At 47.9% G+C, this 25575-nt stretch overlaps 1 protein-coding gene and 1 pseudogene across 2 annotated transcripts in view; both read right to left on the bottom strand.

The window, feature by feature from the left end:
* LOC123809275 (NACHT, LRR and PYD domains-containing protein 1-like) overlaps positions 1-25575 on the bottom strand; it is a 65550-nt gene that overhangs the window by 5449 nt on the left and 34526 nt on the right. For both annotated transcript variants that reach the window (XR_006783984.1, XM_045824291.1), the window contains exons 5-13: positions 17583-17753; positions 16955-17125; positions 10611-10781; positions 9949-10125; positions 7159-7517; positions 6424-6499; positions 4885-5108; positions 976-1235; positions 281-406 (exon numbers count right to left, since the gene is read on the bottom strand). Coding sequence is in view for 1 of the 2 variants with exons in the window: in XM_045824291.1 (XP_045680247.1) it covers positions 281-406; positions 976-1235; positions 4885-5108; positions 6424-6499; positions 7159-7517; positions 9949-10125; positions 10611-10781; positions 16955-17125; positions 17583-17753 (1735 nt within the window). In the remaining variant the exon portion in view is untranslated. The remainder of the gene's footprint in view (positions 1-280; positions 407-975; positions 1236-4884; positions 5109-6423; positions 6500-7158; positions 7518-9948; positions 10126-10610; positions 10782-16954; positions 17126-17582; positions 17754-25575) is intronic.
* On the bottom strand, positions 24577-25043 carry LOC123809276 (annotated as a pseudogene).

Here is a 25575-nt window from a genome sequence, read left to right as displayed (position 1 = left end):
CCTGGTTTGTTCACTATGGGTGTGTTCCTGGTGCTTGTACTTGAAGAGCATTGACTCTCTGGAGCCCAACCCTTCTCAGTCCCCCTAAGTCCACCCTGTTCTTGTCCCTGTCCTGAATGTGACCCTCACTCCTACCAGCTGTCTTTCTCCCAATCTTTGAAGCCTTCCCCCTCACCCCAAACCCTACTTGCTGTCAGCTGTACCCTAAGTGGGCCTGTCCCAGAGCTATTCCCAAGCATGGCCTCAGGCCTCAGAGAGGGGGAACATTGGGGCTGCTCACCTGAGGGATTACTTCCATCTCCTGTGAACCAGACACAGTGTATCGGGAACCCATGTAGACCGGTGTCATTGGGGGTGGCTTATGTATTCGCACAAACTGGAAGGTGTTTTCTTCATCATCTATGGCCTAAGGAGCACAGAGAACACTGATCAGAGAGGATGGTCTGGATCTGGCTCAGAGATTCTGCCCTGTGGAATCCTGTCCGAGCGAAGTGAGGTGGTGCTTCCACAAGTTTCTGTGTACAGAGGAGGCTATACCTTCCATGGCATATTCATGCCCTACTTATCAGCACCCCCTCCCCTGACTGCTAATGGAGAAGCCCATAGTTTGCTTCTGCCATGTGCAGGGCCCGATTATGGCAAGGCTAGAAAAGAAGTGAGGATAGAGGAAGGAACAGTTCTGGGTATGGAACCTTCCCATCCTCTGACCCTGGAGAGAGGCTGATGAAGTGTGAGTGACGACTGATGAGTGATTTGTCTATGGTGAGTGAGGGAGCAGTGAACCTGGCTGAGGGAGGTCTTAGGGGCCCAGGAGACCAGTCCATGGCTAAGGAGGGGCAGGATTACTTATCTCTTTAAATTTTCCTGCTCTTCAGAGGTTAATCCTTATGCCCAGCTGACCCATCTAGGGAGGCTGTGTGGGTGCCTGCCATGTCTCTGTCAGCCCACCCTGGCCTGGCCTTTCTGGTTTGCCACCTTGCGAATGGAGCAGTCATTGGGAATCAGGTAGAGGTGGAAGATCACTTCCCCATGCTGGAGGTGATGGTAGAGCAGTACATTGGAGGTGATGGGAATGGGCAGGACAGCATGGATAATTCTCAGTAGAACTCCGATGGGGGAGAAGCTGGGGTTCTCCAGGACTGCGTAGTGGGGCTCCACCCTGGATGGCTTTTCCAGGACTATCCCCTCCTCTTTCATGTGGGCCACTTGGAACCAGGACATGTCCATATTTTCTCCTGAAAAGAATGAATTCAAGAAACAAGGATTTAATGCCCTCATGGAGTCAGGCTTGGCAGGGGAAGGTGCAGGCTCATTGACCTCCCTGGGGGACCCAGCTAGGAGAGATGGCTGGACTGGGCCTGGTTTTTATTGTAGCTGCTGGCACAGGTTCTCTAGAGAGGGAACACCTCTGATAGACCCTCAAGCTAGACCTATACTTAGTCCCTGGTCCTGGATCTGGGAAACATATTGACTCATGGTTACCTGTGCTGGATTCTGTAATAATGAGGTCTGTTGAGTGAAGTTTGTAGGCCTGACTTTTCACAGGTAGAGAACAGCAAGGAGAAAGTACAGTAGGAAATGGAGTGTATGGGTAGTGTAACTTTGTGGAGTGTTTGTCATAAACTCTTCAGGTCCTTCTCTTTGGGGGAGAACCTACTTCACCCTCATTGTGTGGGTCTTGGCAGGACTTGAGCTTGGTCTTCCACTTGGGAGGCTGCTGCTCCCACAAAATGATGACACAGGTGTGTGACCAGGACTTGACTAAGTGGATGCTCCTAACCAGGACCTTGATCTGGAGGTGGTAACACACAGGTAAAAGGACAGAGGTTCATTTGGCAGCAGCCATGGATTCAAGGGTCCTGGAGCCACTGTGGCAGGAGGGACCTGCAGGGGCTGTGTCTGCAGCAGATGTCTCCCCATTTTACTTGTGAAAACCTTGACTTCCCAGTATTTTTGTTTACTGTTTTTTTTTCTTTAAGGTACCCCATTTGTGCATAAATCAGCCAGTTGTGCTTTTTTGACTGCAGCCTAGGTCTCTGACCTGTGCACTAGGTGTGAACATTGACAACATCGGGAGAGCTCGAGGGACGAAGGCTGATAGTGAGAGAGACACTGGTCCAGGTGTCAGGAGTCCTGTCTCCATCCTTGCATTGCCTGGCAACTGCTGCAATGCAGGAGGTTTCTGGGCAACTGAGGGACATCCAGGAAGGCTCACAGGCCCTCAGTCTGCATGGGCACCAATGGGAACATTGCTGATTGCTGTTCATTCCAGGAGGGGCCGTGAAGATCACTACTTCAGTTGTCTCAAACCTCAGTTCTGAAACATCTCCATATCGAACAGTTATGTTCTCAGACAATTTGTTCACAGGAAAAATGACTCAGAGGTTGATCAACACTTCAGTTCTCAACCCAACAACTTTTTCATGTTGATACATGTATAATCAATTATGCACCTCAGTTAGGCACAATTTGGTTTTCAAACAAATCTCTTCTCAAATAGCCTTTAAGAACAAATTAAGCTCAAGAACCAAGGTTTCATTGTAAAAATTATTTCTATTTTTCAAGCCAAAGATACCACAGTGGTGTATACCATGTGACAGAATGTTGAAATATTTACCTCTGACCCCACCAAGCAGTGTAACTATCATTACCATATTTCCTTGTCACATGAGTCTTTCTCTGCAGCAGCACCTCTTCATGTTTCCATCACAGCAAGGAGCTTTGTCTCCAGTCTTCCCCACGCTGGTTTGAATGGTCACAAACCCCTGCAGACCTTTCTAAGCCCAGTAGCACATGATCCCTGCTAGCGATGCAGCATCCCTGGTTCACTGCTCCCTTCTTGTTTCAGCTCTGAGGTTCCTTCCACCTGAGTGCCATGATAAACAGTCCTGCAACGCACATGTTTCTGCAGAGAATCTGTCTATTTCACTGGGGTAGCACCTTGGAATCTGTAAGTCCCAAGGGATGAGAAAAGTGGTGAAAGAATGTGAACATTTCTATGAATTGCCATATTTTGCACAGTTGCTTCTCTAAGAGGTGGTGCACTTAGCACTGACGTGGTGACATTCAGTGGGTGAGGTCACCTTGCTCTCCTTAGAACAGGAATGTCCTTGGGTGTCAGATGAGGGAACTAAAACCTGTCATGTGCTTTTCCCAAGGTCATGAGCCAGCCAGAGCCCTAGGGTGGGAGTTCTGCACTCTGACCACAGTCCTTGCGGCCCTTGCAGACACTCTGTGCCTCGTTAATGTTGGCTGAATTCTAGAAGGTGCTGTGTGTGCATTCAGCTGGCCTTCTTGCTGTGATGACCAACTGTCCAGGTTGCCTGGGAGTGAGAGGGTTAAGAACTTTATGTAGGAGCTCACCAATGAAGGTAAGAAAGCACCCAGTGCCCAACTCCAAAGCCAGGCCACTCTTAGGCCCTAAGGTCTTCGTTTCCATGACAACAAGGAGCTTCAGCCCAGGCAGCAGGCAACAGGGAAACAGAAAAGTCTTGGTTTCCTGACTGGGCCTGGTTCAGTGAGCTACAGTGAGACTCTATGCATTCTCTGTGCAGTATCCCAAGGGAAAAGTCCTATCTGATTCCAGGGTGAGGTTCCAGATGTGACCCAGAGAGAGATGGTGGACACAGGCTTGGTGGCACACCCTGCAGTAGGTGTGGGTGGAGCTGTTCTTCCCAGTGGTCATATACCTGGATTAGAATCCCACCTGTAGTTAGGAATCTTCACTTCTCTGTGCTTCAATTCTTCATACATATATAATGGGGAAAGCCATAGTTCCTAGCTCACTGTGTCATTAGGAAAATGAAGATGATATGAATATACATGCACCTACTTTCCATGATATCAGACAAAGAGTGCTCAGTAATTGTCCACAGTTGTAATCATGAACCATGTCCCAGGACCCTCAAAGGGAAGTGCCACCACTTGGTGAATTCACTCAGTTCTGATGTGGCTTTCAGTCTCAAAACCTTAGGATAGATTCCTGGTGTTAGACAGTTTCCTCTTTCTTGTGCAAATCCTATTTTTCAGGTCAACCAGAGGGAAGCGTGAGACAGATGAGGGCAAGTCTAGGGTGTCCTCATTACAGGAAGGGGCCAGCTCACCCATACCCAAGACAATGGTGTGACTGGGGGGCTGGGTGCAGGGGCTGAGGCACATCTTGTCCTCTTAGGCCCTGTTGTTACATTCTCATTCCAGGCCTTAGACACATGATGTTTGTCCTCCTGCAACGCCTTAGTGTAGAGCAGGGAGTGGTGGTGTAGCCCCAAGCTTCCCAGGCCAAGGGCAGATCAAGTTCTCTCATTGGTGGTAACAGCCGAATCTATTGATTCCACTGGCCAAGCCCCTGTCTCCCTGAAAGAGCCCTTGGAGATGCCTGGGCCAAGGTCTCACTTTGCAAAAGGAGAAGGATGTTGGTTGTGGTGGCTTATTCATCAGTCTATAGATGGTCAGGTGGGAGGTAGTTAACCTGTCTCAGCTTGTTGTCAGAGCCCTCAGCACCTGCTCCTCAACTTCCCCATGTGAATGGGCCTCTACAGCCCCTGAGCTACCTTGCACCTCCCTCTCCACTGTTTTGCTCCCAAATCTTTTCCAGGTAACTTTCCCTAGTGACCCTATCTGTCAAACCAAGCATCGCTGGACCCCAAGTCTTTCCCCTTGGGACTGGTCTCTGTTTCTACTTCACCCATGTTCTTCTCCTGACGAGCTGCTTGAATTATTTACTAAATCTTGTGGAATAAGAGAGAAAGATGTCTCCATTTCCGTAACCCTCTTTGAGTCTGTCAAAGGAAGCCACAAGCTCCCTCCTCAGGACATTGCCAACTGAGGTCACTTCAAGCCCATTCTTACCACTGTCACCTGCCCTTCACATCCCCCACTACTTACCTTGGAGATCTATAAAGTGAGGGAGGTACACAGCTGCCACGGCTCCTGGTTCAGCCTTGATGTCAAGCAGAGGCCCTGCCACCATCCAGCTGTGCTGTGGGACAATCCGGCTCATGAACTCTTTCCAGGCACAGAATTCAATCTCAATGGTCACTGGCCTCCTCACCACAAAGTGGAGACCTGTGTTGGGCCAAGGGTAGGAGCCAGCCACAGGGAAGCAAACTCTGGGAGAACAGGGAGAGGTAGGCAGTGAATTACTCACTCTACACAACCTCACTGAGTACCTACTGAATGCCCAACCCCATGCATGGCCCTGTGTGTCCAGCAGGGTGGCTGCGAGCTCAGATATCATTGTCAGAGGGGTGTGGGTTTAAGTCCTGGCCCCTCTGCTCTGTACTGTGGATCCCTGAGCAAGTCACTGATATCCCTCATCTCAGTTTTCTAATGTGTAAGGGAAGTAAGAATAGCACCACCTCCTGGAGTTGTGAGTGATAAGTGACCTAATGTGTGCTGACAGCTCATAGAAGTGTGGGTGTGGTTAGCTGTTTCTATAATGATCATGAGATAATAATAATGTTAATAATAATAAAATAGAAAAGAGTTATTGTTTTAAGGGGTCCATTTCTCAATACTTAAAGCAATTTATATGGTGATATAAATGATAACCACTTGGAGCTTAAGGAAACACTACACAGAGATCGTACACTTTACCCAGGTTCCCTGTGGGTAAAAAGTGGGTCCCTGGGATGTTTAGCGTCTGTGTGTAAGTTGTCTCCCAGCTGAGATCATGCCTGTGACAGGGAATGGCACTGTGTGATGTAAGAGCTGGGGACTAAAATTATAGACGTTTATTACTTAGGACTGGGAACCCTTTGGAGGCAGGGCTGCCACATGCAGGTCAGGGCTCCTCATTTCTGGTATGGTCCTTTACAGAGGGGATATTTATAAAGCAGGAACATGTAGATGGAATGAGATTTGTGAGACATAGCAAACCAAATACAATGAAGGGACTTTGTCTGGATCCTGATTGGAAGAGACCACCTGCAAGGACACATCTTGGACAACTGAGCAGATCTGAATACAGACTGGGTGTTAGGTGACAGGGAAATAACTTATAAACATTGTTAGATATGATAGTGGTGTTGTGGTTATGGAAGAAAAGGCCTTTATGTGTATTTTTCAAAGTTCATCACAAAATATTTAAGGATAATCACTTAGATTTAAAATATTATAAAAACAAAATGCGGGGAAGTGAAGAGTTGAAACAAATATGGTAAAACAACTGTTAGACATGAGTAATTGGTAAGTGGAACTTCTTTAGACTCTATTTTTGTGTTTCTTTGTAACTTTTCATAATAAAACCTCTTTTTCTATAATAAAATCACCAACTTAGTATCTTAGCCCTGCCTCTGCCTGTTGGCTTGGCAATGGAGGAGACCCAGTGGCTGTGAATGGGGTGTGGAGAGTCTGTTGGGAATCTGTGTGGGGAAGGCGGGGCTTGAGGTAGACTGTCCTGGCAGAGCGAGTCCCCTCACTCACCGGTACAGACTCCTGCCTCTGTCAACCACCTCTGGAGTCACAGGCCCTGCGGGGCCCCAGAAGTCATCTTCAGACCCTAGAGGGAGAAGACAGACAGAAGGCTTCCACCTGCGCTATGTGAGGGTAGCTCTTCTCTGGAATAGTGGTGTGGTGGTCAGCTTTAGGTTCCCCTGTCTGGTTCCCCCACACCCTATGCTCCCTCATGGAAGGCCCTTCCCAAGGCCAGTCTGCCTGGACCTTGGCAGGCAGTGTGTCTGGAGCCTCTGTCCCTGCTCCTGGGGCAGCCTGCCTGCTGTGTGAGGAGGCCAACACTGCTGCCCCCTGACCACACCCTTCCACCTCCCCCTTCCCACTGGTCCAGAGGTATTGCTATTCCCAGCATCTATCAGGAACATAGCTTGTGAGAGGAACCTGGGTATAAAATGGATGGGCAGGAATGAAGAGGGGACTCTTAGGCCTCAGAAGCCCAGCGTGGGCCATGGGAGACTGGGCCCTGGTCAGAGTCTGAGACATGCCATTGATGCTTGGAGAGGAGGGGCCTCAGCCCCTGAGGCTGGGAGAGAGGGAAGCAGAGATCTTGTAAGGTTCTAGGTGCGAATGTTCTCGCCCTGGCTGTCTTAGGGGACATTTTGGCATGTCCCACACCAGAGGCAGGGGGATGTAGGGGATGACCTTCCACATCCCTGCACCCCTGTCCCAATTAATGATGCTGCCTCCCTGTCCCCTTCAAAGTACCTGATTCTGATCTGTGCCGTTTGAGTGGAGATGTGTCATCATCCATCTGTCCTTTACCCGGGGCCTCTTTAGGGAGACTCAGTCTTTTCCTCCTGGACACAGAGGGGTTCATACTCCTTGAAATCTCAGAAGAAGCTGCACCAGTGTACTGGGAATGATACAGAACGCTCTTGGGCTGATCCAGGTCCAGGACTCCTGTGGGTTTTTGTCTTCCTCCTGCTTTAGTCTGTCTCTGCCTCCAACCTCTCTGTATCCCTCCTGTGGTCCCTGTCTGTAGATCAACTTCAACCTGAGGCTTATTTTGCTTCAGGTCCCTCAGCATCTTTTTCACCTTGTTACTCAGCTGGGTCACATCCACGCTGTAAGCACAAAGGAAGGCTGGTTATCCTGGGACCCCACATGACCTCATGGTCCTCAGAGCCCAGAATCATGGCATCTTCTACCTCCCACAGGAACCAATTGTAGGTTGGAGTCCCTGAAATCATGTTCTGAGATTGAAAATAGCATTGGGAGGTTTATAAGATGTGCTTCTGGGTGAACCCCAGGGCAAAGGAAGGGAGGGAATAGGATTGGGCAGATGGACTGCCCTTGGGCATTACAGCCCAAGTTGGGCTGTGATGCAGTCTCCAGGGACATAGCTGACTCCATGGGACTTCTGATGTGGGGGTGACCCTCCAGAGCTGCTCCATACTGGGAGGAGGGGCTTGGTGTTTATATCCTAACAGTGGTCAGTCACTGGACACAGGCCATCCCAGGAACGGTGGTCCCAGATATTGTGGGGACTAAGATTTGCATTTTGAATAAGTTCGCAGGGATGCTTGTACTAACACATTACAGTAGCAGTGTTCCTAATCCCCGACCTCCTCTATTCCTCCAGGGAGCTCAGATCAGAGCCTCTACCTCTGCCTGGAACTGGCCCTCCTCTGACCAGCTAAGCCCTTCCATCTTTCAGAACTCAGCTCAGGCCCTTTGTGTGAGAGGCCCCAGTTGTGAGAGGCCATCCCTGTAGCTGGCTGCTGGCAGCACTCCCAGGGTCTGGGGTTCTGTCTTCATTCCTGGAAGGGAAGTGGGCAGCACTTCACAGCAGACCCTGGAGGACAGCCTGTCCCCATGGCCTCAAAATGACCACAGATGAGTAGGTCCTGGGATTTTCTTCTTAGAGGCTGTAAGGTTTTCTGGAAAGAGAGAGCCCTGTTCCTGTTCTCATGGGCCTTGTGTCTTGGGGTGTCTGTTGGATTTTGGAGTTGCTGTCCTCTTTGGGTTTCCATGTCCTCGTCTACAACAGGATGGCCCTGCTCTGCCTATTGTGAACCATGGAAATGAGCATAGAAGACCATGCTCCCTGTAAAGGGCACACACTATACTCATTACTGCTGTCAGAGCAGCTCTCCCCTGGGGAGGGCATGGGGCCATTATGTAGGAGGGACTCCCTGTCAGCAAAATCCTGGGGATCGAGGAAGGAAGGAGGGGACAGAAACCTTTGCAGGACATTCAAGAGCAAGCTGCTCTGAGGCCACCAAGAGGTGACCAGTAACTGATGAGTGGGGCAATAACGCAGATGTACAGTCAGACCCCACTCTGGAGAGGCCCTTCAACATACAGGGCTTCTGGCAGCCACAGGTGCCCAGTGGATAGGGGCTGGGGTGTGAAGGTGCCAGCCCCTTGGACTGGAGCTCCCTTGGGTGTGAAGGGTCAGAGCTGGCTTTGGGGACCTACATGTAGAGTATTTAACCCCTGCTATCCTGCCCTTGCTGCTGCTCTGAGTTGGAGAAAAGGGGGTCCTGTTGGAGGAGGAAAGGCTGTGGGCTCAAGCTTTCCTGTCCCCTCTGAGAACCAGCAACTGGAGCCTCAGCCAAGACCTCAGGGTCAGGATGTGAGGTCTGGAGCCCTGGCAGCTCTGAGAGTGTGTGACGGGGCCCCAGCCAGAGCTGCAGGGAAATGTTGCCAGAAACAGCCTGTGGGTTTGTTTTCAGACTGCAGAGGAGAGAGGAAGAGGCCTAGAGGCAGTGTGAGATTAAGGGTCCCTGTACTGCAGCCACACATGGCTCCAGGGCTTTGAGCCTGTGCCTCTCCTGGGGTCTCCCCAGTGCTCTGCTCTTCACCTGGACTGTGACCCCTGCCTGGGCCTGGTCAACTGCTCTTTCTGCTTCAGATCTGGGCCTGATTTTATTCCACAGAAAGCCCTCCCTACCCCTCTGTCTAATTCCATCTCTCCCCATGTTACATTCCCATAACATAGTGCACTACTCCTACCCAATCTCCACAGAGCTTAGAAATACACACTGGGTGTAAATATGCGTGGTTATCACTACCTGATTCACACCGGAGTTTGAGATTTAGGAGGGCAGTGCCTGTCTCTGTACCTTGGCAAGTGGTGGTCATGCAGTGAATGAATGAATGATGATGAATGATGATGAGTGAGGCAATGAAGGAAGGAAGGGAAAACTGCCTTGGAGTGAGGAAGTGAACCTGGGAGTCCCCAAGAACATGTGGCCTCACTAGTGGTTACCATCTGATCCTCTCAAGTCTGCTCCCAGGACTGTCCTGTGTTACATGCATTTTATTTCATCACAGTCTATGAGGTGGATATGACAGTTCCAATAGACAGATGAGAAAACCGAGTCTCAGTGGACACCTGCCCACATCCCTGGGCCTAAGTAAATAGGGGAGCTGGTAGGGAAGGCAGGCTGACAATTCATTATTCTGCTGTCCATTTCAGGGCCCTCCTCTCCTTTCCATTCTTTGCTCTCCTTCCCACCATCTTCCCTGCAGGGACCCACAGTGCCTTACCGCAGGAGCCTGAGTTGGCAGGTGGGCTGCCCAAGCCCTTTACACAGCAGCCTCATGCCAAGGTCACCCAGGTTGTTCTTCCTCAGGTCCAGCTCTGTCAGGCTGGGGCTGGGGCTGTCACTGAGCATGGAGGCCAGGTCCTGGCAGCAGCCAGATGTGAGGCCACATCTGATCAGCCTGTGGGAGAGATTTGCACAGGCCCATCATCATTGTTCACCAGACCCCCCCTCCTCGGGGTAACTGGGGGTCTAGTTTCCATTTCTAGTACCTGTGTCCCTGTGGAGGTCCTTGGTGACATCAAAGGAAGACAAAGACATGCCTGGCTGTAGTAACCTGGGTGATTTTAACTCTCTCCTGCATGTAGCTAAGGAGCCACTGAGAATGCAGCTAGTCACTGTTTCTCATTCCTGTATGAGTCTCACTACCTTGCTAATCTCTATATGAACTTGGTATATGGTTAATTTACCCAACATTCCACTTGTACACTGGGTCTAACTGTAACTGCATCAGCCAGCCAGGCTCCCACTTAGCTGACATGGGTTGCTTTGGTGCATTTCAACATGAGGGCATCTACCTGCCCACCATCCCATCACCCCATCCAGCCTAGCTCTCATTTTCTGTCTTCCCCATCCTTCCAAGTAGTGTCAATGAGGAGCAATTACAGCAATCGCTGCAGCTTGCAGGTGGACACTCTCAGCTTCCTGAAGAGGTGCTGGGCTCCGATGTCCAGCAGCTCATTGAAGCTCAGGTCCAGCTCAGTCAGGTTCCTGTTGGTGCTCAGCCCACAGGCCAGGTCCTGGCAGCCCTTTGCTGTGAGGCCACAGTCAGCCAGCCTGTGGGAGACGTGCACAGACAGCCTTGAGTTTACTCACCTGCTGATTGTATAGTACACATACCCAGTAGCACCCATGGGCACCTCTCTGGGTCAGGCAGAGGTATGTGAGACCCACAAACCCCAGAAATGCACAGGTACTGGGGGATGACATAGAAATGAAGAACAGTAGGTTAGTTTAGGTTTGTTTTGATCAAAGCCTTCCATGTTTCAATGTCTTTGGAGTTAAACTCAAGGTCCTGGTGTTTGACTGTGGGACACTGGAGATTTGGTTTCATGTCATCTCTGTGCTCATCTTGTATCCTTCTTTATCTGCATCCTCACTGAGCTCCTTGCAGTTCCTTAAACACTCCAGGCACAGTCTCATCTGAGGGCCTTTGCACCTGCTGTTTCCTCTGACAGGGACAATGTTCTCACCTGATACCTCAGGGTGTGTTCTCTCATCTGGTTCAGGAATTTGGTCAAAAGTTCCCCTGGGGAAATCTTGCCTCTTGACCCTTCCTGTTTAAAATTGCAGCTGCAGCCTCAGCCCCCATTCCTTTCTGCTTTACTTTCCTCCATAGCTCAAATCACATGAAATATATTTTACATATTTATTTGCTCTTTGTTTGTTCTCATGAATGGATGTTCCATGAGGAAGGAGTTTACATTTCCATTGAACCCTAGCACCTAGTGCTGTGTCTCACACATAGTAGGAACTTATAAGTATGTGTTCAATGAATGAATGAAATAGAGTGAAGAGGGGCATGATGGGTGAAGCTGAAGGCAGAGGTATGGAGGGTGAATTTTGACCAGGCAGGGAAGGAGCAGACATATGAGGGGTGCCTTGAAAGGTAGGTAGGAGTTCACCTAGATGAGGTGGAAGGAGGGGAGTCTCCTGGCTGGTGGAGTGGAATGAGCTTACAGAACATATTTAGTGATGTTGAGAGACAGGCTACCAGAGGGGAGAAGTTTGAGGGTAAAGATAGAAAATAACTAGATAGTGGTATACCTTGAAAGTGCTTATTAGATATTTGGACCTTGTTCTAGTGGCAATGTGGAGCCAGTAAATATTCCTGAGCTGGGGGTAGTCATGTGTTATTTGCATTGCTTGGTACATGGGAAGTATGGAATGAATGAATGAATGAATGAATGAGGCAGTGAAGAAAGGGAGGACAGCCCTGGAGTGAGGAAGTGAACCTGGGAGTCCCCAAGAACATGTGGCCTCACTAGTGGTTATCATCTGATTCTCTCAACTGTGTTCTAAGAACTGTTCTTGTGTTACTTTCATTTTATTTCATCACAGTCTATGAGGTGGATATGACAGTTCCAATAGACAGATGAGAAAACTGAGTCTTATCTGAAGACCTGCCTGCATCTCTGAGCCCAGGTAAGTGGAGGGGCTGGTAAGGCAAGCAGTCAAGTATTCATTTGCTGTCCCTTTATTCCCTCTGTCTCAGGGCCCCACACCTTGTCTAATCTTTGCTCTCCTTCCCACCCTCTGCCCTGCAGGGACCCAAGTGCCTTACCGCAGGAGCCTGAATTGGCAGGTGCGCTGCCCAAGCCCTTTACAGAGCTGCTTCATGCCATAGTCACCCAGGTCATTCTTCCTCAGGTCCAGCTCTGTCAGGCTGGGGCTGTCACTAAGCATGGAGGCCAGGTCCTGGCAGCAGCCAGATGTGAGGCCACACCTGATCAGCCTGTGGGAGAGATTTGCACAGGCCCATCATCATTGTTCACAAGGCCCTCTTCTTGGTGTACCAGGGGTCTGGTTTCCTTTTCTGTACTGTGTCCCTGTGGGGGTCCTTGGTGACATCAAAGGAAGACAAAGACGTGTCTGGCTCAGTAACTTGGGAGACTTTAACTTTTTCTTGCAGCTAATGAGCCATTAAGGATGCAGCTAGTGACTGTTTCTGACTCCTGGGTGACACTCACCAACTTCACTACTCTCCATATCAACTTGGTGCATTTAATTTGCCCAATGTTCCACTTGTATACTGAATTTAACTGTTAATTCATCAGCCAGCCAAATGTCCACTTAGCTGACATGGGATGCTTGGTGAGTTTCAACTTCAGGGTATCTACTTCCTCCTCACCCCATCATCCCATCCTGCCTAGCTCTCACTTTCTGCCCCAACCTTCTAAGAGTGTGAATGAAGAGCAATTACAGCAGTCGCTGCAGCTTGCAAGTGGACACTCTTAGTTTCTGGAAAAGGTGCTGGGCTCCGGTGTCTTGGAGCTTGTTGAAGCTCAGGTCCAGCTCCCTCAGGTTCCTGTTGGTACTCAACCCACAGGACATGTCCTGGTACACTTCTGCAGTGAGGTGGTGGTCAGCCAACCTGTGGGAGACATGCACAGATAGCTTTAACTTTATTTACCTAATGATTCTACAGTACAAACACCGACTAGCACCCACTGACACCACTCTGGGTCAGGCAGAGGTATGTGAGACCCACAAACCCCAGAAATGCACAGGTACTGGGGGATGACATAGAAATGAAGAACAGTAGGTTAGTTTAGGTTTGTTTTGATCAAAGCCTTCCATGTTTCAATGTCTTTGGAATTAAATTCAAGGTCCTGGTGTTTGACTGTGGGACACTGGAGATTTGGTTTCATGTCATCTCTGTGCTCATCTTGTATCCTTCTTTATCTGCATCCTCACTGAGCTCCTTGCAGTTCCTTAAACACTCCAGGCACAGTCTCATCTGAGGGCCTTTGCACCTGCTGTTTCCTCTGACAGGGACAATGTTCTCACCTGATACCTCAGGGTGTGTTCTCTCATCTGGTTCAGGAATTTGGTCAAAAGTTCCCCTGGGGAAATCTTGCCTCTTGACCCTTCCTGTTTAAAATTGCAGCTGCAGCCTCAGCCCCCCCATTCCTTTCTGCTTTACTTTCCTCCATAGCTCAAATCACGTGAAATATATTTTACATATTTATTTGCTCTTTGTTTGTTCTCATGAATGGATGTTCCATGAGGAAGGAGTTTACATTTCCATTGAACCCTAGCACCTAGTGCTGTGTCTCACACATAGTAGGAACTTATAAGTATGTGTTCAATGAATGAATGAAATAGAGTGAAGAGGGGCATGATGGGTGAAGCTGAAGGCAGAGGTATGGAGGGTGAATTTTGACCAGGCAGGGAAGGAGCAGACATATGAGGTGTCTTGAAAGGTGGGTAAGAGTACACCTAGATGAGGTGGAAGGACAGGAGTCATCTCTCTGGAGAGTGGATGTGAGCTTACAGAACATGTTTAGTGACGTTGAGAGACAGGCTACCAGAGGGGAGAAGTTTGAGGGTAAAGATAGAAAATAACTAGATAGTGGTATACCTTGAAAGTGCTTATTAGATATTTCAACCTTGTTCTGGTGGTAATGAGGAGCCAGTAAATATTCCTGAGCTGGGGGTAGTCATGTGTTATTTGCATTGCTTGGCATGAGAGGTATGGAATGAATGAATGAATGATGATGAATGATGATGAGTGAGGCAATGAAGGAAGGAAGGGAAAACTGCCTTGGAGTGAGGAAGTGAACCTGGGAGTCCCCAAGAACATGTGGCCTCACTAGTGGTTACCATCTGATCCTCTCAAGTCTGCTCCCAGGACTGTCCTGTGTTACATGCATTTTATTTCATCACAGTCTATGAGGTGGATATGACAGTTCCAATAGACAGATGAGAAAACCGAGTCTCAGTGGACACCTGCCCACATCCCTGGGCCTAAGTAAATAGGGGAGCTGGTAGGGAAGGCAGGCTGACAATTCATTATTCTGCTGTCCATTTCAGGGCCCTCCTCTCCTTTCCATTCTTTGCTCTCCTTCCCACCATCTTCCCTGCAGGGACCCACAGTGCCTTACCGCAGGAGCCTGAGTTGGCAGGTGGGCTGCCCAAGCCCTTTACACAGCAGCCTCATGCCAAGGTCACCCAGGTTGTTCTTCCTCAGGTCCAGCTCTGTCAGGCTGGGGGCTGGGGGCTGTCACTGAGCATGGAGGCCAGGTCCTGGCAGCAGCCAGATGTGAGGCCACATCTGATCAGCCTGTGGGAGAGATTTGCACAGGCCCATCATCATTGTTCACCAGACCCCCCCTCCTCGGGGTAACTGGGGTCTAGTTTCCATTTCTAGTACCTGTGTCCCTGTGGAGGTCCTTGGTGACATCAAAGGAAGACAAAGACATGCCTGGCTGTAGTAACCTGGGTGATTTTAACTCTCTCCTGCATGTAGCTAAGGAGCCACTGAGAATGCAGCTAGTCACTGTTTCTCATTCCTGTATGAGTCTCACTACCTTGCTAATCTCTATATGAACTTGGTATATGGTTAATTTACCCAACATTCCACTTGTACACTGGGTCTAACTGTAACTGCATCAGCCAGCCAGGCTCCCACTTAGCTGACATGGGTTGCTTTGGTGCATTTCAACATGAGGGCATCTACCTGCCCACCATCCCATCACCCCCATCCAGCCTAGCTCTCATTTTCTGTCTTCCCCATCCTTCCAAGTAGTGTCAATGAGGAGCAATTACAGCAATCGCTGCAGCTTGCAGGTGGACACTCTCAGCTTCCTGAAGAGGTGCTGGGCTCCGATGTCCAGCAGCTCATTGAAGCTCAGGTCCAGCTCAGTCAGGTTCCTGTTGTTGCTCAGCCCACAGGCCAGGTCCTGGCAGCCCTTTGCTGTGAGGCCACAGTCAGCCAGCCTGTAGGAGACGTGCACAGACAGCCTTGAGTTTACTCACCTGCTGATTGTATAGTACACATACCCAGTAGCACCCACGGGCACCTCTCTGGGTCAGGCAGAGGTATGTGAGACCCACAAACCCCAGAAATGCACAGGTACTGGGGGATGACATAGAAATGAAGAGCAGTAGGTTAGTTTAGGTTTGTTTTGATCAAAGCCTTCCATGTTTCAATGTCTTTGGAGTTAAATTCAAGGTCCTGGTGTTTGACTGTGGGACACTGGAGATTTGGTTTCATGTCATCTCTGTGCTCATCTTGTATCCTTCTTTATCTGCATCCTCACTGAGCTCCTTGCAGTTCCTTAAACACTCCAGGCACAGTCTCATCTGAGGGCCTTTGCACCTGCTGTTTCCTCTGACAGGGACAATGTTCTCACCTGATACCTCAGGGTGTGTTCTCTCATCTGGTTCAGGAATTTGGTCAAAAGTTCCCCTGGGGAAATCTTGCCTCTTGACCCTTCCTGTTTAAAATTGCAGCTGCAGCCTCAGCCCCCATTCCTTTCTGCTTTACTTTCCTCCATAGCTCAAATCACGTGAAATATATTTTACATATTTATTTGCTCTTTGTTTGTTCTCATGAATGGATGTTCCATGAGGAAGGAGTTTACATTTCCATTGAACCCTAGCACCTAGTGCTGTGACTCACACATAGTAGGAACTTATAAGTATGTGTTCAATGAATGAATGAAATAGAGTGAAGAGGGGGCATGATGGGTGAAGCTGAAGGCAGAGGTATGGAGGGTGAATTTTGACCAGGCAGGGAAGGAGCAGACATATGAGGGGTGCCTTGAAAGGTAGGTAGGAGTTCACCTAGATGAGGTGGAAGGACGGGAGTCATCTGGCTGGCAGAGTGGGTGTCAGCCTATAGCACATAATATTTAATGAACTTGAGAGAAGGGCCATCTGAGGGTTGATACAGTTTGACGGTAAAGATAGAAAATATCAAGTTGGCGGTAAGTGTTGAATGTGCTTATTAGATATTTGGACCTTGTTCTTGTGCAATGAGGAGCCAGTAAAATTTCTTGAGGTGGGTAGTCATGTGTCTTTTGCATGGCTGGCACATGGAGGTATGGAATGAATGAATGATGATAAATGAGGCAGTGAGGAAGGGAGGAGTACCCTGGTGTGAAGTGAACTTGGGAGTCCCCTAGGACATGTGGCCTCACTGCTGGTTATCATTTGATCCTCTCAAGTCTGCTCCCAGGACTGTCCTGCTTTTACATGCATTGTATTTCATCACTGTATAGATAGATATGAGGTTCCATTATACAGATGAAGAAACTGGTCTCAGGTGTAGACCTGCTCACGTCTCTTGGCCCTTGTAAGTGGCAGAAGTCTAGGGATGGCAGGCTGACAATCCATTTTTCTGTCCCTTTACCTCTCCTGTCCAATTCAGGGCTCACACCCCTTTTTATTCCTCCATGTTCTCGTACCTGCCCTCTGCCCTACAGGGACCTACAGGGCCTTACCTCAGCAGCCTGAGGTGGCAGGTGCGCTGCCCAAGCTTTTTACAGAGCTGCTTCATGCCCAGGTCACCCAGGTCGTTCTGCTGCAGGTCCAGCTCTGTCAGGCTGGGGCTGTCACTGAGCATGGAGGCCAGGTCCTGGCAGCAGCCAGATGTGAGGCCACATCTGATCAGCCTGTGGGAGAGATTTGCACAGGCTCATCATCATTATTCACAAGGTCCCTCCTTGGGGTAACTGGGGTCTGGTTTCCCTTTCTGTACTGTATCCCTGTGGGGGTCCTTGGTGACCTCAAAGGAAGACAAAGACGTGTCTGGCTGCAGTAACTTGGGAGACTTTAACTTCCTCCTGCAGCTAAGGAACCACTAAGGATGCAGCTAGTCATGTTTTCTCACTCCTCTGTGACACTCACCAACCTTTCTACTTCCCATATCAACGTGGTACAATTACCCAATATTCCAGTTACACAATAGGTCTAATTGTTAACTTAGGCTGCCATTTGCCCCCTTAGCTGACACTGGATGCTTTCAGCACAAGGGCATCTACCTGCTCTCCAGCCTATCACTCCATCCTGCCTAGCTCTCACTTTCTCTGTGTCCCATCCTTCCAAGAAGCATCAATGAGGAGTAATTACAGCAGGTGCTGCAGTTTGGCAGTGGACACTCTCAGCCTCTGGAAAATGTGCTGGGCCCCAGTGTCCAGAATCTTGTTGAAGCTCAGGTCCAACTCAGTCAGGCTCCTGTTGGCACTCAGCCCACAGGCCAGTTCCTGGCAGCTCTCTGCTGTGAGGCCGCAGTTAGCCAACCTGTGGGAAACATGCACCAAAAGCATTGAGTTTATTCACCTGTTGATTCCACTAGCACCCGCTGGCACCTCTCTGAGTCAAGCAGAGTTAAGCAAGATGCCCAAACCCATAGAAATCACATGTACTGGGCAATGACATAGACACAAAAAAAACACTAAGTCAGTTCTCAGGTCCGTTTTGATCAAAAGCCTGTCATGTTTCCATGTCTTTGGAGTTAGACTCAAGATCTTGCTTGGTCTTTGACTGTGGGACACTGGAGATTTGGTTTCATGTCATCTCTGTGCTCATCTTGTATCCTTCTTTATCTGCATCCTCACTGAGCTCCTTGCAGTTCCTTAAACACTCCAGGCACAGTCTCATCTGAGGGCCTTTGCACCTGCTGTTTCCTCTGACAGGGACAATGTTCTCACCTGATACCTCAGGGTGTGTTCTCTCATCTGGTTCAGGAATTTGGTCAAAAGTTCCCCTGGGGAAATCTTGCCTCTTGACCCTTCCTGTTTAAAATTGCAGCTGCAGCCTCAGCCCCCATTCCTTTCTGCTTTACTTTCCTCTATAGCTCAAATCACATGCAATATATTTTACATACTTATTTGCTTTTTGGTTTTTCCTCACAAATGTATGTTCTATGAGAAATGAGTTTCATTTTAGTTGTACCCCAGTGCCTTTAGCAGTCCTACACATAGCACAACTTAGTAACTATGTGGAGAATGAGTGAATGAAATGGAGTGAAGTAGGGCATGTGGAATGCATTTGAAGGAAGGGAGTAAGGGGTTAATTTTGACCAGGGAAGGAGGAGCAGACATATGAAAAGTGCCTTGAATGGTGGGAAGGAGTTCATCTAGATGAGGTGGAGGGAGGGGAGTCTCCTGGCTGACAGGGTGGATGTGAACTTATAGCATGTGTTTAGTGATTTGTCAGAAAGGCTTCCTGAGGGGAGATGAAGTTTAAGGGTAGAGAGAGAAAATATCAAGATGGTGGTAGGTCTGGAATGTGCTTATTAGATATGTGGACCTTGTTCAGGTGGCAGTGATGAGCCAGTGAAAGTTCTTGAGGAGGGGTAGTCCTTGCATTGCTTGGGAATGATCCCTGATGGTGAGTGGAGGATGGTTGGATGGGGTCAAGAAGGAAGCAGGTGGTCCAGGTGGGAGAGGATGAGCACTGGGGACAGAGCAGTGCCTGTGGGACACATTCCTGTGGCCCCAACAGCACTTGGTGCCCCTGTAGATGTGGGGCAGGAGGCTTCTGGAGTGGATACGGAGCTGGTACTGCCACCACGTACCTCGAGAATCAGTGTGAGAGGAGGCAGCATCAGCCTCACGGATGTACAGCCTGTGAAGTTGTTGGGGTTTGTTGCTCTGTGGTTGTCATCTTGAGTTCCTTAATAATTTTATCTGCTAATTTGTGTTTTGTAAGTGAATTCTGGTGGGACAATGGAGCTTTGGGTCACATGTGTCCTCATCTCCTGCCACTTCCCCCTTCTGTAGGAAGAGTTCTTGGCCACCCACTTCCTTGTCCCTTGATATTGTGGGGCCCCGGATAGCTTTTCCATCAGGCAGAGTGAGGATCAGGGCTGGCTTTGAAGTGAGGCTTGGTGAGAATTGCATAGCATGATTTAGAGATTTTGGGGGGCAAGTCTTTTGCCCACTGTGATTCATATATTCAGTGCATCATGGAAATACCCTGGGAGGTGATGAGTTTCCCATGTGCCTTAAGTTTGAATGGTGTCTCTGACAGTCTTCTCTGTACTGTGGTTTGGGGTGATGGGACCATGGGACCATGGGAGGAGGAGATGTCTAGGGCATGGTGGATGGGCCTGGTGCCTTGTAGGAGGAGAAGCCTGGCATGTGTTAAGCTGTGCTCATAATGACTTGTGGGTAGGGCCCTCAGGCACCTGAGAGGGTCTGCATGCACCTGCAGCATGACAAAGGAATAGCAATTTTAAATAGCAATTAAAAAATAGTTTGTGGCCAAGATGGAGATATAGGTAGATACACTTTGTCTCATCCCACAACCAAAAGAAGGACAACAACAAATTTAAGAAAGAAAGAAAACAACAACAACAACAACAACAACCAGAACTGCCAGAAAATCAAACTGTATGGAAGTCTGACAACCAAGGAGTTAAAGAAGAAACATTCATCCAGACTGGTAGGAGGGGTGGAGATGAGCAGCCTGGGCAGAAAGGATGTGTGACAAAGTGGCAGCTGGTAGGCCAGGAGGTCCCACATTTGTGTGTGGATAAACCGGGAGGAACAACTGGGTAGCAAGACAGACCATGCAACCCAGGATTCCTGTGCAGGGAAATAAAGCCTCTAAACCTCTGGCTGTAAAAATATGTGGGTGTTGAGGCGATGAAAGGAGCTCCCAGCCTCATAGGAGAGTTCATTGGAGAGACCCACAGGGTCCTAGAAGTACACAATCCCACCCACCTGGGAATCAGCATCAGATGGGCCCAATTTGCTTGTGGGAAGCAGGGGAAGTGACTGAAAGCTGGCAGAGAGCCAAGTAAGCAGTATTGCTCCCTCTCTGACCCTTCCTCCACATATAGTGCCACAGAGCAGGACATGGGTGTTGGGAACCGCCCTGACTGGTATCAGAGGCTGAAACCCTCGCCTAGCTAAGGCTAAGGGAATGCCCTTGGAACCGTGAGCCGGCAAGGAGATAAAAGCTTATCTTCCTGGCAGGAATGCTGCTTCTGCTGCTGAACCCCAAAAAGCTTGGTCGGTTAGCCAAAGACGGGTAAGATTCCCCACGGGGGGAACGACCTAAGCCAGGCATGATCACTTTGGGAGGCCCCCCAAAAGAAGGACTTGGGGGGCTGCAGCAAAAGGGGGTGATGGACCCTCACTCCTCGGCTTTGACAAAGTCTGAGTTCTCAGTGTCTGGAAGAAAATCTTATCTCTCGGTGGCCTTAGTTCCCGTGCTCCACCTAAGCCTGAAACAATGACAGGGTAGTACAGCTCGGTACTGGGAAGTGCGGATTTCCTGGGGTGATCAGGCCTAAGAAAGAACATGTAAATTACTGTGAAACCTTCTTTGTTTAGAATGCTCTCAGTTGAATGAGAAGGGTCTTAGGAGGAAGCTAGTTTGTTCCTCAGCCTTACAGCTCTTTGACCCCCAACTCAATAGACGGGCAGAGTTCTTTGTTTTCTATAGTTCCTTACTTCCCCTAATGAGTATTGTACTTTACCTGAGTTATTATGTAGCATGAGCCCAATAAAAGCAGGTATGGACTGTAAATTGGCACGCTCCTCACTAGAAGGGGTGGCCATTTCGTCCCTACTTCTCCACAGAAACTAGTTTGTCTCTGTGCATGTTTTTTCTCGCGTGTTTATCGTCGAGCCATCCACAGCGTTCCGTGGTCACTGCTGGCCGGTGACCCACGCGCAACACATGGGTTGCCCTGCCCTGTCAAATACCTAAGGCTCCGCCCCTTACAAGGTAATAGGCATGCTGAGACAAAAAAATATGGCCCAAATGAAAGAACAGATCAAAGTTCCAGAAATAGAACTAAGTAATGAAGAGATAGCCAACCTATCAGATGCACAGTTCAAATCACTGGTAATTAGGATGCTCACAGAAATGGTTGAGTATGATCGCAAAATAGAGAAAAGAGTGAAGGCTATGAAAAGTGAAATAAAGAAAAATATACAGGGAACCAACAGTGAAGGGAAGGAAAGTCAGACTCAAATCAATTATTTGGAGCAGAAGGAAGAAATAAACATTCAACCAGAACAGAATGAAGAAACAAAAATAAAAAAAAAATTGAGGAGAGACTTAGGAACCTCCAGGACAACTTTAAATGTTTCAACATCTGAATCATAGGTGTGCCATAAGGAGAAGACGAAGAGCAAGAAATGGAAAACTTATTTGAAAAAATAATGAAGGAGAACTTCCCCAAGCTGGTAAAGGAAATAGACTTCCAGGAAGTCCAGGAAGCTCAGAGAGTCCCAGAGGAGTTGGACCCAAGGAAGCACACACCAAGGTGCATCATAATTACATTACCCAATATTAAAGATAAGCAAGCAAGAAGGAGACAGTTACCTACAAAGGATTTCCCATAAGACTATCAGCTGATTTCTCAAAAGAAATCTTACAGGCAAGAAGGGGCTGGAGAAATATTCAAATTCATGAAAGGCAAGGACCTACATTGAAGATTACTCTATCCAGCAAAGTTATCATTTAGAATGGAAGGGCAGATAAAGTGCTTCCCAGATAAGGTCAAGTTAAAAGAGTTCATCATCACCCAGCCCTTAGTATATGAAACATTAAAGGGATTTGTTTAAAAAAAGAAGATAAAAACAATGAATAGTAAAATGACAACAAATGCATAGCATTCAACAACTGAAGCTAAAAAAACAAAAACAAAAACTAAGCAAAGAACTAGAACAAGAACAGGATCATAGAAATGGCGATCACATGGAAGGTTATCAGTGGGGAGTGGAAGGGGTGAATGCAGGAAAAGGTACAGGGAATGAGAAGTATAAATGATAGGTACAAAATAGACAGGGGAAGGTTCAGAGTAGTATAGAAAATGGAGAAGCCAAAGAACTTATATTTACGACCTGTGGACATGAGCTAAGTGGGTGGGATGCTGGTAGGAGGGTGTGCAAGGCAAAGGGAAATAAAGGGAAGAACAAAAAGGGACAACTGTATTAGCATAATCAATAAAATATATTAAAAAACACTTCATGATGTAGCGAGAGTCTGGGGTGGAAGGAATAAAGCTCTGTACGTTAGTACTTTTAATGGCACATTGTTTCTGATGTTTGAACAAGGGCATTGAATGCTCATTTTGTACTGGATCCTAGGATTATCTAGCTGGTTCTTAGAAGAGAAACAGGTTTTCTGTCAAATGGAGGCAAGTCTAGTTTAGAATACACTGATTTGGAGGAGTTTCTGAGAAATCCTGGAGCAGAGTGTTAGGTTGGGGTCCTGAGCTGAAGATGGAGACTTGGCAGGTTCCAACTGGATGGGACATGGGATGCGATTGTGGAAAGGGCTCTGAATGAGCTGGAAGACACTGAAATTGGGACCTGGTTACTCTTCTCCTGGTTATACGTCACACAGACATGGTGTCAATTTTGCCTCTGCCAGTTACTATTTGAACATAGGGCAGGTTTCTTCATCTTCAGGTTTACTGATCTGTAACATGAATTCACCAGCCCATTGCACATGGTGGTTGCCCAGGTCAAAGGAGATAACTTATCCCATGTACTTAGAATACAACTTAAAGGATGTTGCTGCCATGGGACCTGAGTCTCTTGCTTTTCTTCTCTGTCTCTATCCTGATTTCACACAGCTTCACATCTCAGTTTTCATGCAGCCCTTCTCTTTTCTTTCTGCCCCAGGGGGAACCAAGGCTCTTCCATCCTGGGTCTTTGATTCTACCTTCTCCTGCCTCCCCCCTGACATTACTTCTTCTGGAATCTGCTCATTTGGATCTCTAACTTATCCCTACTGTTTTATCCAGGTACTCTGCTCAATAGTACATGTTCATGAAAAACAAAATGCTCAGAAAACACCTAGTATTCAACTGATTTCAAGAGAAATCCAAACATTAGTGAAGACTTTGCTCTAAGGTCTTAGACATTCTTACATCCCACAGCAGTACATCCTTGAGTTCTTTCTGTTTTTCTAGTGAGGAAGTATTCATATCTGCCCGATCCAGATTTAGTATTCTTGTGAAAAAACTTCTATTTATTACAGTATTGCATTGAGTCAGCATGACTTTGATCCTGGTTTTCCTGATGAAGAGTTGGAGGTGGTGCTGGGCTGTGCACTCACTGAATTCTAGTTCAGCCCTACCATTTACTTCTTCTTTTAAAAATTATTTATTTATTTATTTATTTATTTATTTATGGAGAGAAGGGAAGGGAGGGAGGGAGAGAGAACGAGAGATATATTGCGTGCCAGAGAAACATCGAGTAGTTGTCTCTTGCACACCCACTACGGGACACCCAGCCAGCAACCCATGCATGTGCCCTGACTGGGAATCCAACCCATGACCTTTTGGCTTACAGCCTGGCACTCAATCCACTGAGTCACAGCAGCCAGGGAACTTGTTTTGTTTTTATTTTGAGAAATTGTTTATTAAAGCTGGGGACAGTGAAAGAAAGAAGGGCTTAGAATAGAAGCAGCAACAGGAGAGAGCCTAGGCAGGGCTGCTTTGGCTCTCTGGGAATGTTATGGGAAAGAAGTGAGACAAGGCAGGGCTGCTGTCAGCTCACTGGAGAGTCAGAGAAAAATGGGGTCTTGGAGACAAGTTCAGGGAGTTAGCCCAAGATGAGCCACTGCTGCCCATTTCTCCCTTGGTTGTAAGTCTCATGGAGACCCGAAGAGTTAAGACAAAAGAGAGAAGTTCATGTCTGAGAAAAGGTGTGTGCATATTTCAGAGACAGAGCCTGACCAGCCCTCCCACTTTCACTTGTGTAAATCTGGGCAAATCAGTTAAAGCCCCTTCAGTTCTTATCATCTACAAAATGGAAATAATTGTCCCTGCTCTGCCATTTCCACAGGGCTTTTTTTTTTTTTTTTTGAGGCCCAAGAATGTATTCCTTGGAGTAGATACAGAATTGATAATGGAGATTGTGAGGTTCTATTGCTATATAAGGAGTACACTGTAGATTGGTGTCTTCCCACTTGGGTGTGAAGTTCAAGGTAGAATCAGGATTTCTGAGACCTTCTCAAAGGCTTTTCTTCCTGGACTCAGGTGGTTCTCACTGGAATGATTTTAGGAAAGTGAAGAAGCCTCATGTAGTTATAGGAGGTCCCAAAACCTAGATTTATTTTAAGATAATGTCTTTTATGAGCCCACATACAATTACTTGTCTTCTGGTTTGTTGAAGCAATGCACGAGACAACATGTGCCACAATAATGCCTTTCCAAGTGACTGGCTACAAACACTCCATCACCACATTCATCTGAAGGGCTCTGCTGACCTACATGACTAATTTCTCTATTATGATTCACATTGTGGTATTTCAGAACTGCCAGCTTAGCCTTCTTCCTCTTATGCTTATTCTTCCCAGGACTGGTGTAAGACTTCTTTTTTTTCTTTGTTAGCACCACTATGAAGTCTCAATAGAAGCTGAAGAGTGGACTCCTTTTGAATGCTGTAGTGAAAGTATGTTCATCTTCCAGTTGCTTGCCAGCAAAGATCAGTGTTTCTGATCAGGAGAAATTTTGTTCTTATCCTAGATCTTGGCCTTTACATTTTCTATTGTGCCTGAGGGTTCACCCTCAAGAGCCATGGTCTTCCCCATAAAGGTTTATATGAAAATCTGCATCTTGGTGGTGTTTTCACTGTAGATGATGGATCAGAAAAGCTAAAGCCTGGATTTGCCACCATCTTCTGCTTGCTCAACTTCTTCCATCTATCTCTTCTTCAGTGAAAAATCACTTTACACTCTCCCTTCTTCTAAACTTTCCCCAAATTCTTTTCTTCACTTCTCATGGAATCTAGCTTAGTTTCCATTATATGTGATGGGCTATATGACTGAACTTACCCTCTGACCTCGCATCATATCCCTCTAGCTAACCCCCACCTCTGCCCTCCTCCCACTTCTCCACTCTCACTCCCACCTGAGTAACAAGGGAATCACAATTGTGACTCTCACCTGAGCCCCTACAATGCCTGGCAGGCAGAGATCTCTCATTCACCCTGGCTGATATAGCTCGGTGGACTGAGTGCCAGCCTGTGAACTGAAAACTGCCAGTTGGATTCCCAGTCAGGGCACATGCCTGGGTTGCTGGCTGGGTTCCCAGTTGGGGGCATGTGAGAGCAACCCACCAATGTATCTCTCACACACATCGATCATT

Source organism: Phyllostomus hastatus, unplaced genomic scaffold, assembly GCF_019186645.2.
Source record: "Phyllostomus hastatus isolate PE091 unplaced genomic scaffold, TTU_PhHast_1.1 phas_scaffold_55, whole genome shotgun sequence".
In the NCBI taxonomy this organism is placed as follows: domain Eukaryota; kingdom Metazoa; phylum Chordata; class Mammalia; order Chiroptera; family Phyllostomidae; genus Phyllostomus; species Phyllostomus hastatus.
Note: the sequence above shows the minus strand (reverse complement) of the source record. Positions and strands in the feature narration are given on the sequence as shown.